Raw genomic sequence first — 12,472 nt, forward strand, 5'->3', positions numbered from 1 at the left:
GGAGGACAAACAGAAATGAGACAAATCAAACAAAAATGTTTCACGGAGTCCATAATTTATTCAATGATTTCAAATATGAAGAAATGATCAATATCTACTATGGTAATAGGAAATTATTAAAAGAAAATATCTTTTCGTAGTCAACTGCTTCCATTCATTGATTCAGCCTTGTGCTCACTTCTTGGCCAATCGGCCGGCTTCAATTGAATCAAAAGTTGGCATTCCGTAGGGTACGTTGAGCATGTCCTTTTCATTGCTCATAATATTCTCGGCCTCCACTGAAAATATGAATTGATAGGACCCAAGGAGAGTATAAATTTAGCAAACATACTTACCTCTGACCCTTGATAACAGAGTGCCGTAAGCGGCGTCATATTGGTAAGCTAAGATGAATGAGAAAGGTATCAGGGGAATTGCCGCTGCACGATTACCTTTCATAGCCCTGCAACAAAGAAATTATAAGCAGAGCAGACCTGGATAACTAGATTCTCGTTGTATTAATTAGAGCGAAATATCGGAATTCTAATCTCATTTTAAGTTTTCCTGAAAACTGTATCGTGCGAAACGAGCCAAGCTCGGTGCACAGACATTTGTTATCTCGTGCTTATGAGAATCAACTCTAATTTGAAAGGAACTTGAATTGATTTTTGTTGCAAGTCTTTCTAAAACGGAATTTTCTAAATGTCCAACCCTGGAACAGAGTTGTTCAAAGTAGCCGTTGCTGCCACCCAAGTAGAAGCACAAGTAACGCTGTAAATTTCTACTCAATTGCAAGGCGTTTCAGAACTACTTCAATAGGAAGTACAAAATGAAGGCCTGGAAAGTACTCAAGTAAATAGTTTCATAAACGTGTTTTGGCCGCGTCGGTGCACGGAGGTGGATTACTTTGAAATCGCAACATCATGTGTAACGCAAGATTACCAAGACTGTACAAATAGTTGCAATTTTTTAGAATAAATTCAGTTACCCTGATAAAGCTGCCTTAAACGTGACAATAACCTATCCAAAAACCAGAGTTGTAATGACTCGAGTCGCGATTTTTTGGTGACTCGACTCATTTTCTAAAATATGAAAAATGACTCGACTGGAGGCACATTGTGGAATGACTCAACTTGTACTCGAGTGATTGCGCCTGACTCGAGAATCGGAAGGCCAAGACAGGCATTAGGTTGTAACTTTGAAGAAAAGTAAGCTACGAAGTTATTGCTTTTCGTCTACATAACTGGTTTTTTAAAAATAGGGCCAGAAACTGTGTGAAGGGAAAGAAATTAGTGTATTATGAATGCATGCATTATCACCCAGAGTTGTAAAAAGTTGAGTTGAACAGGATTGAACTCAAAAATGAAAAGTGAAAATAATGACTTGGACTCGGGTCCAACATGGTGATTCGGACTCAAACCTTTGAACTCTGACTTGGAGTCGGTCGTGAATTGAAAATGACTCGACTTGTCTCAAGTCAAATCGATAAAAGTCAAATTGACTTGCGACTCGGGACCTTGTGAATAGGTTACAATCCTAGCCAAAACTAATTTCTACTTTACAAAACCAAAGTAGAAGTGAACGAAGTCAGAAAACATATCCACTCAAGTACTATCAGTAAGCAAAGTCTACTAAGTCTCAGTCGAAAAATACTAACCCTGCAATTCCGCCAAGAAGCACAACGCTGTAGAATCCGCCGTAGTACTTGATGATCTCTCGTGCACGAGCTATTCCCATAGACATCTGCCTTTCTCTCATTTCATTCTGGAAACATTGTACAGAGGGTCAGTAACATACTTGGCCAGCTAGAACATTTTCAGTTACATTAGAATTAGAATGATAGCTAAACAAGTTTTTCAAAATTAGATTACAATTAGAATTATAGCTGTAAAGTTTTTTCCGAAGTGGATTAGAATTATAGCTACAGTTTTTCCAAATAAGATCATAATTGGAATTATAGCTAGTCTTTTTACAAATTAGACTTGAATTAAAATTATACCTATAGTTTTTTCCAAATTGGATCTAAATTAGAATTATAGCTAGTCTTTTTACAAAATAAACCTTAATTAGAATTACAGCTTCAGTTTTTTTCTCCAAATTAGATCTACATTAGAAAATAGCAACAGTACTTCTACAAATTAGACTATAATTAGACTTATAGCTGCATAGTCTTTTTCCAAATTAGATTATAATTATAGGAGCAACAGTTTTTCCAAATTAGGCTAGAATTAGAATCCGTGATTTTTTCTAAATTATATTAGAATTACTGAATTCTCGAAAACTTGGACATGGAACAAATTCATGAGAACGGCAAACGTGTGCACCGGCTCGTTTCGCAATAACCAGTTCTCCTGAAGCAATTTTCACGAAAACCAGAAATTAGACCAAAATTAGAATGACAGCATAAAAGCATCTCACAAATTAGATTAGAATTAGATTACCGACATTTAACTCTAATTAGACAACTAGGATTATCTAGTTTTTCAAGTCTGCTCTGATCTGCAAATTCAAATACCTGCATGACAATGTTCCTCTCCATCATGGTTTTCTGATTGGCCAGCATGAATTCCTGTTGCTTCTTCATGTTTTCGTCCATAACCGACCCCATCGTGGAGGAGATTGCGGAACCCATCTGCAGTGATGGCGTGGACGGGTTTAGTGCAGGATTGTAGGCTACACACTACCAGTCTAGTCAGTTGAGGTCAACGAAATACTGCTTATTTAAAAGTCGCAGTTCTAGTTCTGATCGCTCATTTTGAAAAGTGAGTAGTTTTAGTTCTAGTTGCGACTTTCGAAACGTAGGCAGTTCTAGTATTAGTTCTAAGTTTTAAAATATGGGTAGTTCTGGTTGTAGTGAAGATTTGTACATACTACCAGTCTAGTTATTTGAATGTAAACTAAATATTGCATTTTTTTAGTATTAGTCCTAGTTTTGATTGCGCATCTTGACAAGTGCGTATGCCTATTTCTAATTTTGAGATTTGAAAAATGACCAGTTGTAGACTTGTAGTTCTAGTTGAGCATTTGGAAAAGTGGGTAGTTCTAGTTTCAAATGAAGATTTGGAAAAGTGGGTAGTTCTAGTTGCAGTTGATACTTTTGAAAACTGTGGAGTTTTAGTTATTGTTGCGTATTTGGAAAAGTAAGAGTTACAGTTCCTGTTGCGAATTTTGAAAAGTGAGTAGGCCTAGTTTTTGTTCTGGTTCCAAGTTCTGAAAGCGAGTCGTTAGTTCTGGTTCCAAGTTTTTAAAGTGAGTAGTTCTAGTCTCAATTCAGAGTTTGATAAAGTGAGTAGTTCTAGTTGTAGTTGTACTTGCGAGTTTTGAAAAGTGAGTAGTTGTAATTTTAGTTGCGAGTTTTGAAAAGTGAACAATTCTGGTTGCATCCGTGTATTTTGAAACTTCAGTAGTAGAAGTCTGTTTCGTGACATCACAAAACAAAGTGCGAACCCACCTTTCAGAAGAAATTCTTTTGATTTTTGACTAAAATTGACTAGATTAAGGAAGGCTGCGACAAAACAAACACATACGGTAATCGATGGTTGTGAACGAAAATTTCACTTGCGTCAACGATTGTTACGACACACAAAAAGACGGAATATATTGGTCGGCCAGCGATTCGGGCTTTCAGGTTTTCACTCTGAATCAAGTATGTAGTTCAACTCGAGTAACACTAATTTTGACGACATAACAATATGACAAGCTCAAAATACGTACAATTTAAGCAACCACAAAGAATAGAATGCCAGTTCCATATCACATTGAAGATTTTGTATTTTTTTGACCAAACCTATTTCATTGCACTTTGTGATGATGCTAGGGTCGATCAGGATTTTACAGAGATGTCAATTCCGCTAACGTGAATTGCTTTGTACTACAAGTTTCGTATACTGGAGGTTTAAGGCTTCCACAAAGGAAAACAGTATCATAACTATAATTCTTGCTGCTAAATTAACTCTAGTGGCAAGCAGCATATAACTTCAGTACTCTGAAAAATCATTGCCCTCTAATCGACTCGAACCTTTAGAATCAATACTCAATTCAGGTTCAAGTAATCGAATCATTGTGCTCAATACTACTAACGATAACGTAAATTAGGAGTACGATATTGCGGTAGTACGTCATATTTTCTGAGCCACATAAACTCCGATTAAACCGACCCCTACAGCGATACTACCCCCGAGTAGGCGAGCCCAATTATTGTAAAACCAGGACGTCTGTTCTTTTTTCATCACAGTTGCCTTTTCATTATTGACAGATTCCCCGAGCATTTTTCGATACATCTCCTTCTGTTTTTGTAACTGTTTATTGAGTGCGGTACGTTGGTTGTTGTATTCCTTGCAAATCAATCGATCGCCGGGTTCCAATTCGACGGCCTCTTTCAAACAAGCTAAACCTTCTTCGTTCTTGCCCAGATGACACAGAATTTTTCCTTTACGATACAACGTTTTCGAGCTGTGTGGTTGTAGCTGATCCGCGGCCTGACAAGCAGTCAAAGCTTCGTCATAACTACCCAGCATCATCAGCGTCAGAGTTAGATTGTTGTACGAATGAAAACATTTTTGCTTCAATCGAGATTCGATCTCCGGATCTTCAGACTTGTTTTGCTCAAGACCAGCACGCGAACACTTCAAAGACTTTCTGTATTCAATCTCTGCTTTTTTGAGATTCTTGGCCTTATATAAATCATTGCCAAGCACACGTTTTTTCTCCGCATAAATAATTTGTTTCTCAACATCATAACCATCACTGTATGGACCATCGTTCACTTTTAGCAATTCCATTTCCACTTCAAGAGTTGCGTTTCCCGGGACAGAAGGAGGATTGCCCTCAGTTCCGTATGCATACTGTGGGTCCGACACCACAACACAGGTCTCCCCTTTATTCATAAGCATGGTTATGATATCAAAAAGAGGGGGGTGATCACCATCTCTCACTACCAACTTAAAATCATCGTTAGACTCGACAACATCATCTTCGTCTTTTATTTTTGCTTGATATTTAACGATAACTTCATTCTCAATTACTGGACGTTTTCCGGATCCTTCAGAAATGATTTTTTTCATCAGTAATCCATTCCCAAGTACATCCAACCATTCGGTCCTTTTTTGCTCTGAATTCGTTTGGTCGTCAGTAGGAATGTCTTGTTCAGAAACAGATTGTGTGGTCAAGTTTGAATCTGCAAAGGTTTGATCATTTTGAGACTGTGTAACTTCAATTTTTGGTGTAGATTCTATGGCAGAATCATCGAAATCGTTCCCGTCTGAAGATTGCTCCAAATTGGTGGTAATTTCTTGCTCAGAAACAGATTTGGCAGTCAAGTTCGAGTCTGCAGAGGTTTGGTCATTTTGAGACTCTGTAATCTGATTTTCCGCCGTTGATTCCAAAGCTGAATTTACAGGACTGCCAACATCTAAATCATTACCATCTTTTGAAGATTGATCCAAATTGGTTTGGTTATCGGTGGTAAACTCTTGGTCAGAAACGGATTTAATGGTCAAGCTTGAATCCGCAAAGGTTTGTTCGTTTTGAGACTCTATAAACTCATTATCTGCTGTTGATTCTAAAGCCGATTTTGCAGAATCGTGGACATCAAAATCATGCCCATCTTTTGAAGAGTGATCTCCCATAAAATGCTGAGTGTTGTCAGTTGTCAAAACTACGTCATCCATGATATGAAATTTATACTAAATATACCGCTGGAAATGGAAAATAAAAATGGTTACCGTCGATTTGTAAGGCAAAGAGACTCTCTGCGGTTCAGAACTTCATCATACACTAGAATACTATATTTGTGTTGAATATTTTTGGTCAGGGTTAATCGTCAGCAACTAGTAGAGAACTGTAAAGAACATTGGATACAATTCTCTACCAGTTGCTGACGGTTACCGAGTGTCAAATACGATTGTTGATATGCAGTGTTATTCCAATTTCTCTACTAGTTGCTGACGATTACACCTGACGAGTGTCACCCGAAAATGTTCAGGTTCATTTCAATGTGAAGATATTATTCAATTTGTGAATCGCAATCTAGGAATGCAATATTTAGACTGAAATTACGAACTCCAGCATTCACGAACCTTTCACTACCAATATGATAGTGGGTCAGCTATTTCACTTAAATTGACCGTAATTATGGCTGGGCAAAATCGAGTACCGTACCTGACTATGATGCCAAAACAGTATAGATGGAAAGTTCAAATATGTACCTTTTATGCAACCACAAACGATATAATGTCAGTTTTGCTTCACAAAAAGAAAAATTGGCATTTTTTCGAAATTTCATTGCGCTTTGCGACAATGACGTGTGTTGATCACAACGACACACAAAAATGCTATCACAACTGACATGCAAAAATGTGTACGGCGCGTTTTAAATGCTGGGACATACTGTGGGTTTCAAAGTCTTCACGATTGAGAAATGAAAAGGCATCGAAACGATCGTATCTCACAACAAGACTCGAATCGAATCATTACAACCAATACTCAATTGAGATTTGAGTACCAAAATTGTGCCCGACATTCATCGTAATGAGATCGAAATCATATATAGAACTCGCGACGCAATATTTGATATACAATTATCTGGCAGAAATGGATGGCACGCTGCCATGTATACCAGCCCATTCGTTACACGTTATCAGTAAGGTTGGGAAGGATGATTCGAGATCTAAATCTAAATCAGGTTCGAATTAATTTCTTGCTCTTAAATTTAAGTTTCAACACTACTATTCTCCACTGCGGAAGCCTTGAAACCTTGATTGGTGATATTGCCGCACCCAAAACAAGCAGCCCAAAGCTACGCAGTCCACGCACGTTACTAGAAATGTAATTTGCAACATCATTTCAAAGCGAAATGAAATTGGTATGGTCGAAAAATACCGAATTTTCTTCAATTTGGTGTGGAACTCGCATTGTTATTTGCGGCGACATAAAAGGCTCGTGTTTGAACTTTAATCTCTCATAATGTGACTAACATTCGATTTGAATCGCTCAGGTATTCGATTTTGACCGGGAAGGGTGGGGCAGTCATCAACTGTTTCGCGGGAAAGTGGTTCACAGACATTAGTCATCTTTAAAAACGGTATTTTCCAAAACCAATTTCTTTTTCGGCAAAGCCTTCACTTTTATAGCGATCGGATTGTCGGGACGCGGAACATAATTCGCAGATTCCTGATTTAAACCCGCTGATGATACTTCAGACTCGGTCTGAACATTATCGCATTCTTGGGGTTCATCGGGGGTCGTTTTTGAGTCTCCCGTTAAATTATTGCGTATCCTGCTAATCAGTTCATCGGGATTTTCTAACATCTCGTGGTTCCGTGCGGTTTCGGTCGAACCCACCGTTTCACAGGGTGAGGGTTCACGAACAATTTCACCCGTTTTAATACCCTCGTGATAAACCGACGGCGGGGCAAACTCATCAAGCCGATCGTCTCTTGGGTCCCGCCAAGATTTCGGGGCTTTTGGCAGTTGAGCCGGGGTCCATTCTTTGTCTTTGTCCCATTCGCGAATGGGCCGGTCCTGGTCATTGCGTTTTGTAACTTCCACTGTGGCATCATCCATTTTATCAATAGCTTCAGATTTATAGCCATCAATTTGGGGGAGTTCGATCGGGTTTAATAACGAGGCCGGAATTTCTTTGCCTTGTTTTTTCAGTTTTTTAATCCGGCCCAAACGTACTTTTTCGAGTCGCGACTCGAGCGCCGTTCGTTTTTTGCGTTCCGATTCTTTTAGAGATTTCTTCTCTTTTTCCGTTTCCTGCCTCATTTTGCGAAGCATTTTCATTTGTTTCTCCCTCGTTTCTTGATTGGTGGAAAACGAATAATACCCAACCCCCAATTCTCGGACCTCCCCGGCCCTCAAAGTCTCGTAATGTATGGGATTGTTTGCGTCTCCGAGCGCCTCCTCCTCCCACTTTTCTCTCTCCATCTCTCTTCTCATGTCGTCAGAAAGGAGAGTTTTCTCGGCTGAAAATGAATGGGTGTTCAAGAAATATTTGGAAGTAGCTACTGTCAATATTACAATCTTCAGTCACGGTCGTAACAAAGTAACAAGGTTCCGAGTCACAAGTCAATCTCACTTTTATAGTTTTGACTCGAGTCAAGTCGAGTCATTTTCAGCATTTTCACCACCGAGTCAAGTTTGAGTCCAAGGCAAGGAGCAAGGGGTGGTCGAGTCCGAGTCCAAGTCATTGTGTTGAGTGTTCAGTATCAAGGTCAACTCAGGTTCCATCACGGAAATAGGCTATATTATATTATTAATATGTACATCTCATCCTACGGGTGCACTAAACCCCAATAGATTGATGCTACCTTCAGGGCTGCCAGATTGGCACTTAAAGGCAGTTGGACCTAAAAAATTAATTTGGCCCCTTGGCCCTTTCTTTTCAATATTTTGCTCTTTTTAGCAGTAGAGACATACCATCAAACTAGCTATTCAGATAAATGTATCTCGCTAATAGAGCAGAGAATGTTTATGTCAATGTCAGAGTGGAAACACTGTGGAAGATGAAGATTTGAAATTGTTTTTTTGTAGAATGTGGACTGTGTTGGAATTAGAAATACAGATTTGTGAACAGGTGGACGAAAAAGCATCGAACATGGCTGGAAGCCAAGTAGCAGAAAAAGTCAGAAGAATAGTACCTTATAGCAGCCTACTTAATGATTGATAGAAATTTTACAGAAAAAAAACTTCAACATAACCAGAGAGTTTTTGATGAAAAACTAAAAGATTAGGTATTTAAGTTGGATAAGTTTCAAATGTTAAGAAACTATTCTCTCAATTCAAATTCGTACAATTTAATCATTCTCGTATTATACCACAAAAAGTTTTATTTTATGATTTTACATTCTGTTGGAAAAGGCTTGAAATAATAGTAGTTATTGTAGTACCGTTATTAAACAATTTGGCTCTTTTTCTCAAAAGAAGTACCTGGCTACCTTGGTAAATATGGAAAATCCCCCCCCCCCCCCCCTTTCAATTTTTCGGCAAACCTGTCTCTATAGTACACTCACAGTTTTCGATTCCTAGTTTTTTGTCTATTGAGCGCATCTCGTCGAGTTCGTGTCTGCGGCAGACTCGAGTCCGGCCGAGTCCGTCGACGTACTCGACCATCTCGTCGTCTGCCTTCTCCATTTCAGCAGCTGTCAGTCAAACAAGATATTTTCAGATTTGAACTAGACTTAAGTACTAATTACAGATCTAGTTGGTTGGTTGGTTCGAGTAGTTCTAGTTGCTAATTTTAAAAAGTCAGTAGTTCCAGTTCTGGTTGCGAGCTCTCAAAAGTGAATAGTTCCAGTTCTAGCAGTTAGTTATATTAGGTGAGTATTTTTAGTTCTAGTTGCGCATTTTGAAAAGTGAGTCGTTCTACTTTCAACTCTAGTTGAGAGTTTTAAAAAGCGAGTAGTTCTAGTTCTAAGTGCTAGTGGCAGACTTTGAAAAGTCAGTAGTTCTAATTCTGTATATTGAAAAGCGAGTACCTGTAGTTCTAGTTCTAATTCTAGTTATAAGTTTTGAAAAGTGGGTAGTCCCAGTTCTTGTTGCAAGTTATATAAGCGAATAGTTCTAGTTTCGGGTTCAGAGTAATTCTAGTTCTAGTTATAGTCACGTATTTTGCAAATCCAATAGTTTGCACAAGTCTGCTCGGAACTAGAATTGGCGAATCAACCAAACTTACCGAGCTCTCGAGCGATATCCACGCCCATTTGTGGTTTCATCTCCACATTTTTCCTTTTCATTCTCTCTCCGATTGCTTTCTTCTCAAAATCAACCAGAAACTCGGAACAACTCTGCTGGTCAGGCAGGATGTCGCCGGACGCCATTTTTTCGTACAGCCTCGACTTTGCCTGTCAAAATTATTTAGGTTCTCAGTCTCAAGCTTCAGCTATACTTCAAACGTCAACCATTTCACTGGAAAATTGCAAATCCCTTTGCTAGGATTGGAACCAAGTCACCAGGTTCAGAGTCACAAGTCAATCTTACTTTTATAGTTGTGACTCGAGTCAAGACGAGTCATTTTCAATTCACCACCGAGTCATACTGATTTTCACTGTTCAGTCTTGAGTTCAAGTCATTCTTTACGACTCTACTCGGGTGAAACGAATCTCTCGCATTCATAATATGCTCATTTGTCTCACTCTTAACCATCAGTGATAGTCGGTACAGAAATACTTCTACTCTGCCGAAGAACTCGATCAGATTGTGCCTACTTGGTACAAGTAGTTTTTTACAACTATTTCTAATTGACAGTTTTCAGATTTTTAGGCAAAACTAAGGCATATACTTTTTTTGGTTGCCGGTGAACTCGGACCTTGGTGAACCCGGCCTTACAAACTCGGCCCTCGGTGAACTCGGCCCTCGGTGAATTCCGCCCTTGGGAAATTTTGTAATTAAGTGTATTAACAAGTATTAATATGAATTATTAAACTAATAATGTTATTATCAACTGATTTGTCAATCTGTAGGTTGAGGTGGGGTGTTAGGGTTGGGTAGGCGTAGGGTAGGGGGGAAGGGAGACATTAGGGTTAGGGGAGTGGGACATTAGGGTTGGGGTAGGATATTAGGAATGGGGTGGCATTAGGGTTGGGGAGGGAAATATTAGGGTCGGGGAAGGGGGTGGCATTAGGATTGGGGGAGGGATATATTAGGGTTGGGGAAGGAGGACATTAGGGTTGGGGTGGGGGATATTGGGGTTGGTGGTGGGTTAGGGTCCAAGTTGGGGTTAAGGTATCCCAAGATTAGGGTTAGGGGAAGAGGGACATTAGGGTTGGGGGAGGGAAATATTAGGGTTGGGTAAGAGGGACAATGGGATTGAGGTATGGTATTAGGGTTGGGGGAGGGGATATTGGGGGTGGGGGATATTAGGGTTTGGGAAGGAGGACATTAGGGTTGGGGGTGGGAGACATTAGGGTTGGTGGTGGGTTAGGGCCCAAGTTGGGGTTAAGGTATCCCAAGATTAGGGTTAGGGGAGGAGGGACATTAGGGTTAGGGTTGGCGGCGGCATTAGGGTTGGCGAAGGGGGGATATTAGGGTTGGAGGAGGAGATAGTCGGGTTGGTGGTGGGTTAGGGTCCAAGTTAGGGTATCCCAAGATTAGGGTGTCCTGACATGAATATCCACCAGTCATATTATCTAGGGTTACCATATTTTGGAAGTCTGAAACGAGGACCACATTTTCATTTATAGTTACGGAATCAGTGCGACAGTAGCTTTTGATCAAGACCAAATTCAGTAAATTTTGTTTTGATACAAAATTCACCGAGGGCCGAGTTCACCGAAGTAGTTCACTGGTAATCCTTTTTTTACTTGCTTCAAAATCGCTACTTTACCCGAGTACAAATTTGCTTCTACTTTTACTTGATTACCAACAAAGACCACTTTAACCAACTCTACTCTAAAAGACAGTTTCAGCAGAAGCGATTGGTCTCGAGGCGTAGGCCTGTGACTTGGTGACCTTGGTCGAGTCATGGCTCAATACACTACACATATTTACTCAAGCCTAGTTGAGTATTTTCTAAAATTAGAAAAATGACCAGAGTCACCGAAAAATTTTGACTCGAGTCGAGTCATTACAATCCTGCTCTGCATTCACCTCCAGCACGGATCTGACCATCTTCGATTTGTCCTCAGTTTCAGGAGTCTGAGAAATATCTCGCGCGTCTCTTTCTTCCACTCCAGCGTTCTTCTTGTATTCGGCAGGCTTAGAGTCGGTCCCTGAAAAGCCCCTGCTAGAATTACACTGAACCATCATTTCTAATTGATTCACCTACGCCACCACGATCGTGAAATGCAATTATACTTGGAAATGAGTTTAACAAGAAATGACCCAACTGCACTGGCAAGTGGCATTGCCATTGCGGTGTTTGGTGGGTGTAATTGGAATGACTTTATTTTATTCATTTAAATTCTGATTTAATAGATATCGAATCTGATAGTAAGAGAACCGAGATTACCTCCGGTCTTTAGTTTATGTTGTTTTCTGATCACATCACTGGACGACGAACTTGCTTTCCGCGACGTAACTTCCTGCTGTTTCTTGAACAGCTCCGATTGGAGAGAGTACATCGACGATTTTTAGCTAATGTTAGCCAAGATATGTTTCTGTCAAGAGCAGAATTATTAACCAGGACGCACTGGCGCAGCTTCATTGTTATTGAGATGACTGGAAATGTATTATTCGTCCTGGAGAAATTTTGCATTCGTGATCAGGTGCAACATCATGAAGAATCACGTAAAACACTCTTATTGGACCTATGTCGTACGTCCGGAAAGCGGAAAAAAAAAAACGCGTCTCGTACTTGAAATAAACTAGAGCAGATACAACCATGGTCCTGGTCCCCCATTTTCCAGAATTATCAGTTAAAGTAGAATGAAAAGTAAAGCTTCATAAGATTGGACCACAGTTAGCAAACGCAGTAGATCATTTCGCTGGTTTGAAATGTAGCCTAATATAGTCAGTTGGACAGCAACAGTACCTCGACCACCGGTCGACTGTA

The 12,472-nt window shown here is 39.8% G+C and overlaps 3 protein-coding genes and 1 long non-coding RNA gene across 5 annotated transcripts in view; 1 reads left to right on the forward strand and 3 right to left on the reverse strand.

Moving 5' to 3' along the window:
• Window positions 1–38: 38 nt before the first annotated feature.
• The window catches only part of LOC145438504 (plasminogen receptor (KT)-like), a 72,764-nt gene continuing 60,330 nt past the window's right edge, over window positions 39–12,472 (reverse strand). The window contains exons 2-6 of the mRNA XM_080315835.1: window positions 3,431–3,483; window positions 2,495–2,611; window positions 1,637–1,743; window positions 336–442; window positions 39–278 (exon numbers count right to left, since the gene is read on the reverse strand). Of these exons, the coding sequence (XP_080171961.1) occupies window positions 175–278; window positions 336–442; window positions 1,637–1,743; window positions 2,495–2,611 (435 nt within the window). The 5' untranslated portion in view covers window positions 3,431–3,483 and the 3' untranslated portion in view covers window positions 39–174. The remainder of the gene's footprint in view (window positions 279–335; window positions 443–1,636; window positions 1,744–2,494; window positions 2,612–3,430; window positions 3,484–12,472) is intronic.
• On the reverse strand, window positions 3,485–5,650 carry LOC145438499 (peptidyl-prolyl cis-trans isomerase FKBP8-like). The gene has a single exon (XM_080315828.1). The coding sequence runs from the start codon at window positions 5,646–5,648 to the stop codon at window positions 4,098–4,100; it is 1,551 nt and encodes a 516-aa protein (XP_080171954.1). The 5' UTR covers window positions 5,649–5,650; the 3' UTR covers window positions 3,485–4,097.
• Window positions 5,676–12,128, reverse strand: LOC145438500 (coiled-coil domain-containing protein 174-like). Of its 2 annotated transcripts, none has more exons than XM_080315829.1 (5): window positions 11,930–12,128; window positions 11,569–11,690; window positions 9,656–9,824; window positions 8,994–9,122; window positions 5,676–7,946 (listed from the first exon to the last, which is right to left on the reverse strand). In XM_080315829.1, the coding sequence occupies exons 1-5, from the start codon at window positions 12,039–12,041 to the stop codon at window positions 7,042–7,044; spliced, it is 1,437 nt and encodes a 478-aa protein (XP_080171955.1). In that variant the 5' UTR covers window positions 12,042–12,128; the 3' UTR covers window positions 5,676–7,041. The 2 variants fall into 2 exon arrangements, with proteins under 2 accessions (XP_080171955.1, XP_080171956.1); XM_080315830.1 differs by having other exon boundaries at window positions 11,569–11,701; window positions 11,930–12,066.
• Window positions 10,650–11,738, forward strand: LOC145438506 (uncharacterized). The gene is made up of 2 exons (XR_013914951.1): window positions 10,650–10,720; window positions 11,069–11,738. It is a non-coding gene; the product is annotated as an uncharacterized LOC145438506 (long non-coding RNA).

The sequence above is a fragment of the Botryllus schlosseri genome, chromosome 5 (assembly GCF_051294905.1).
Source record: "Botryllus schlosseri isolate E-star chromosome 5, Bs_hap1, whole genome shotgun sequence".
NCBI classification, from domain to species: Eukaryota; Metazoa; Chordata; class Ascidiacea; order Stolidobranchia; family Styelidae; genus Botryllus; species Botryllus schlosseri.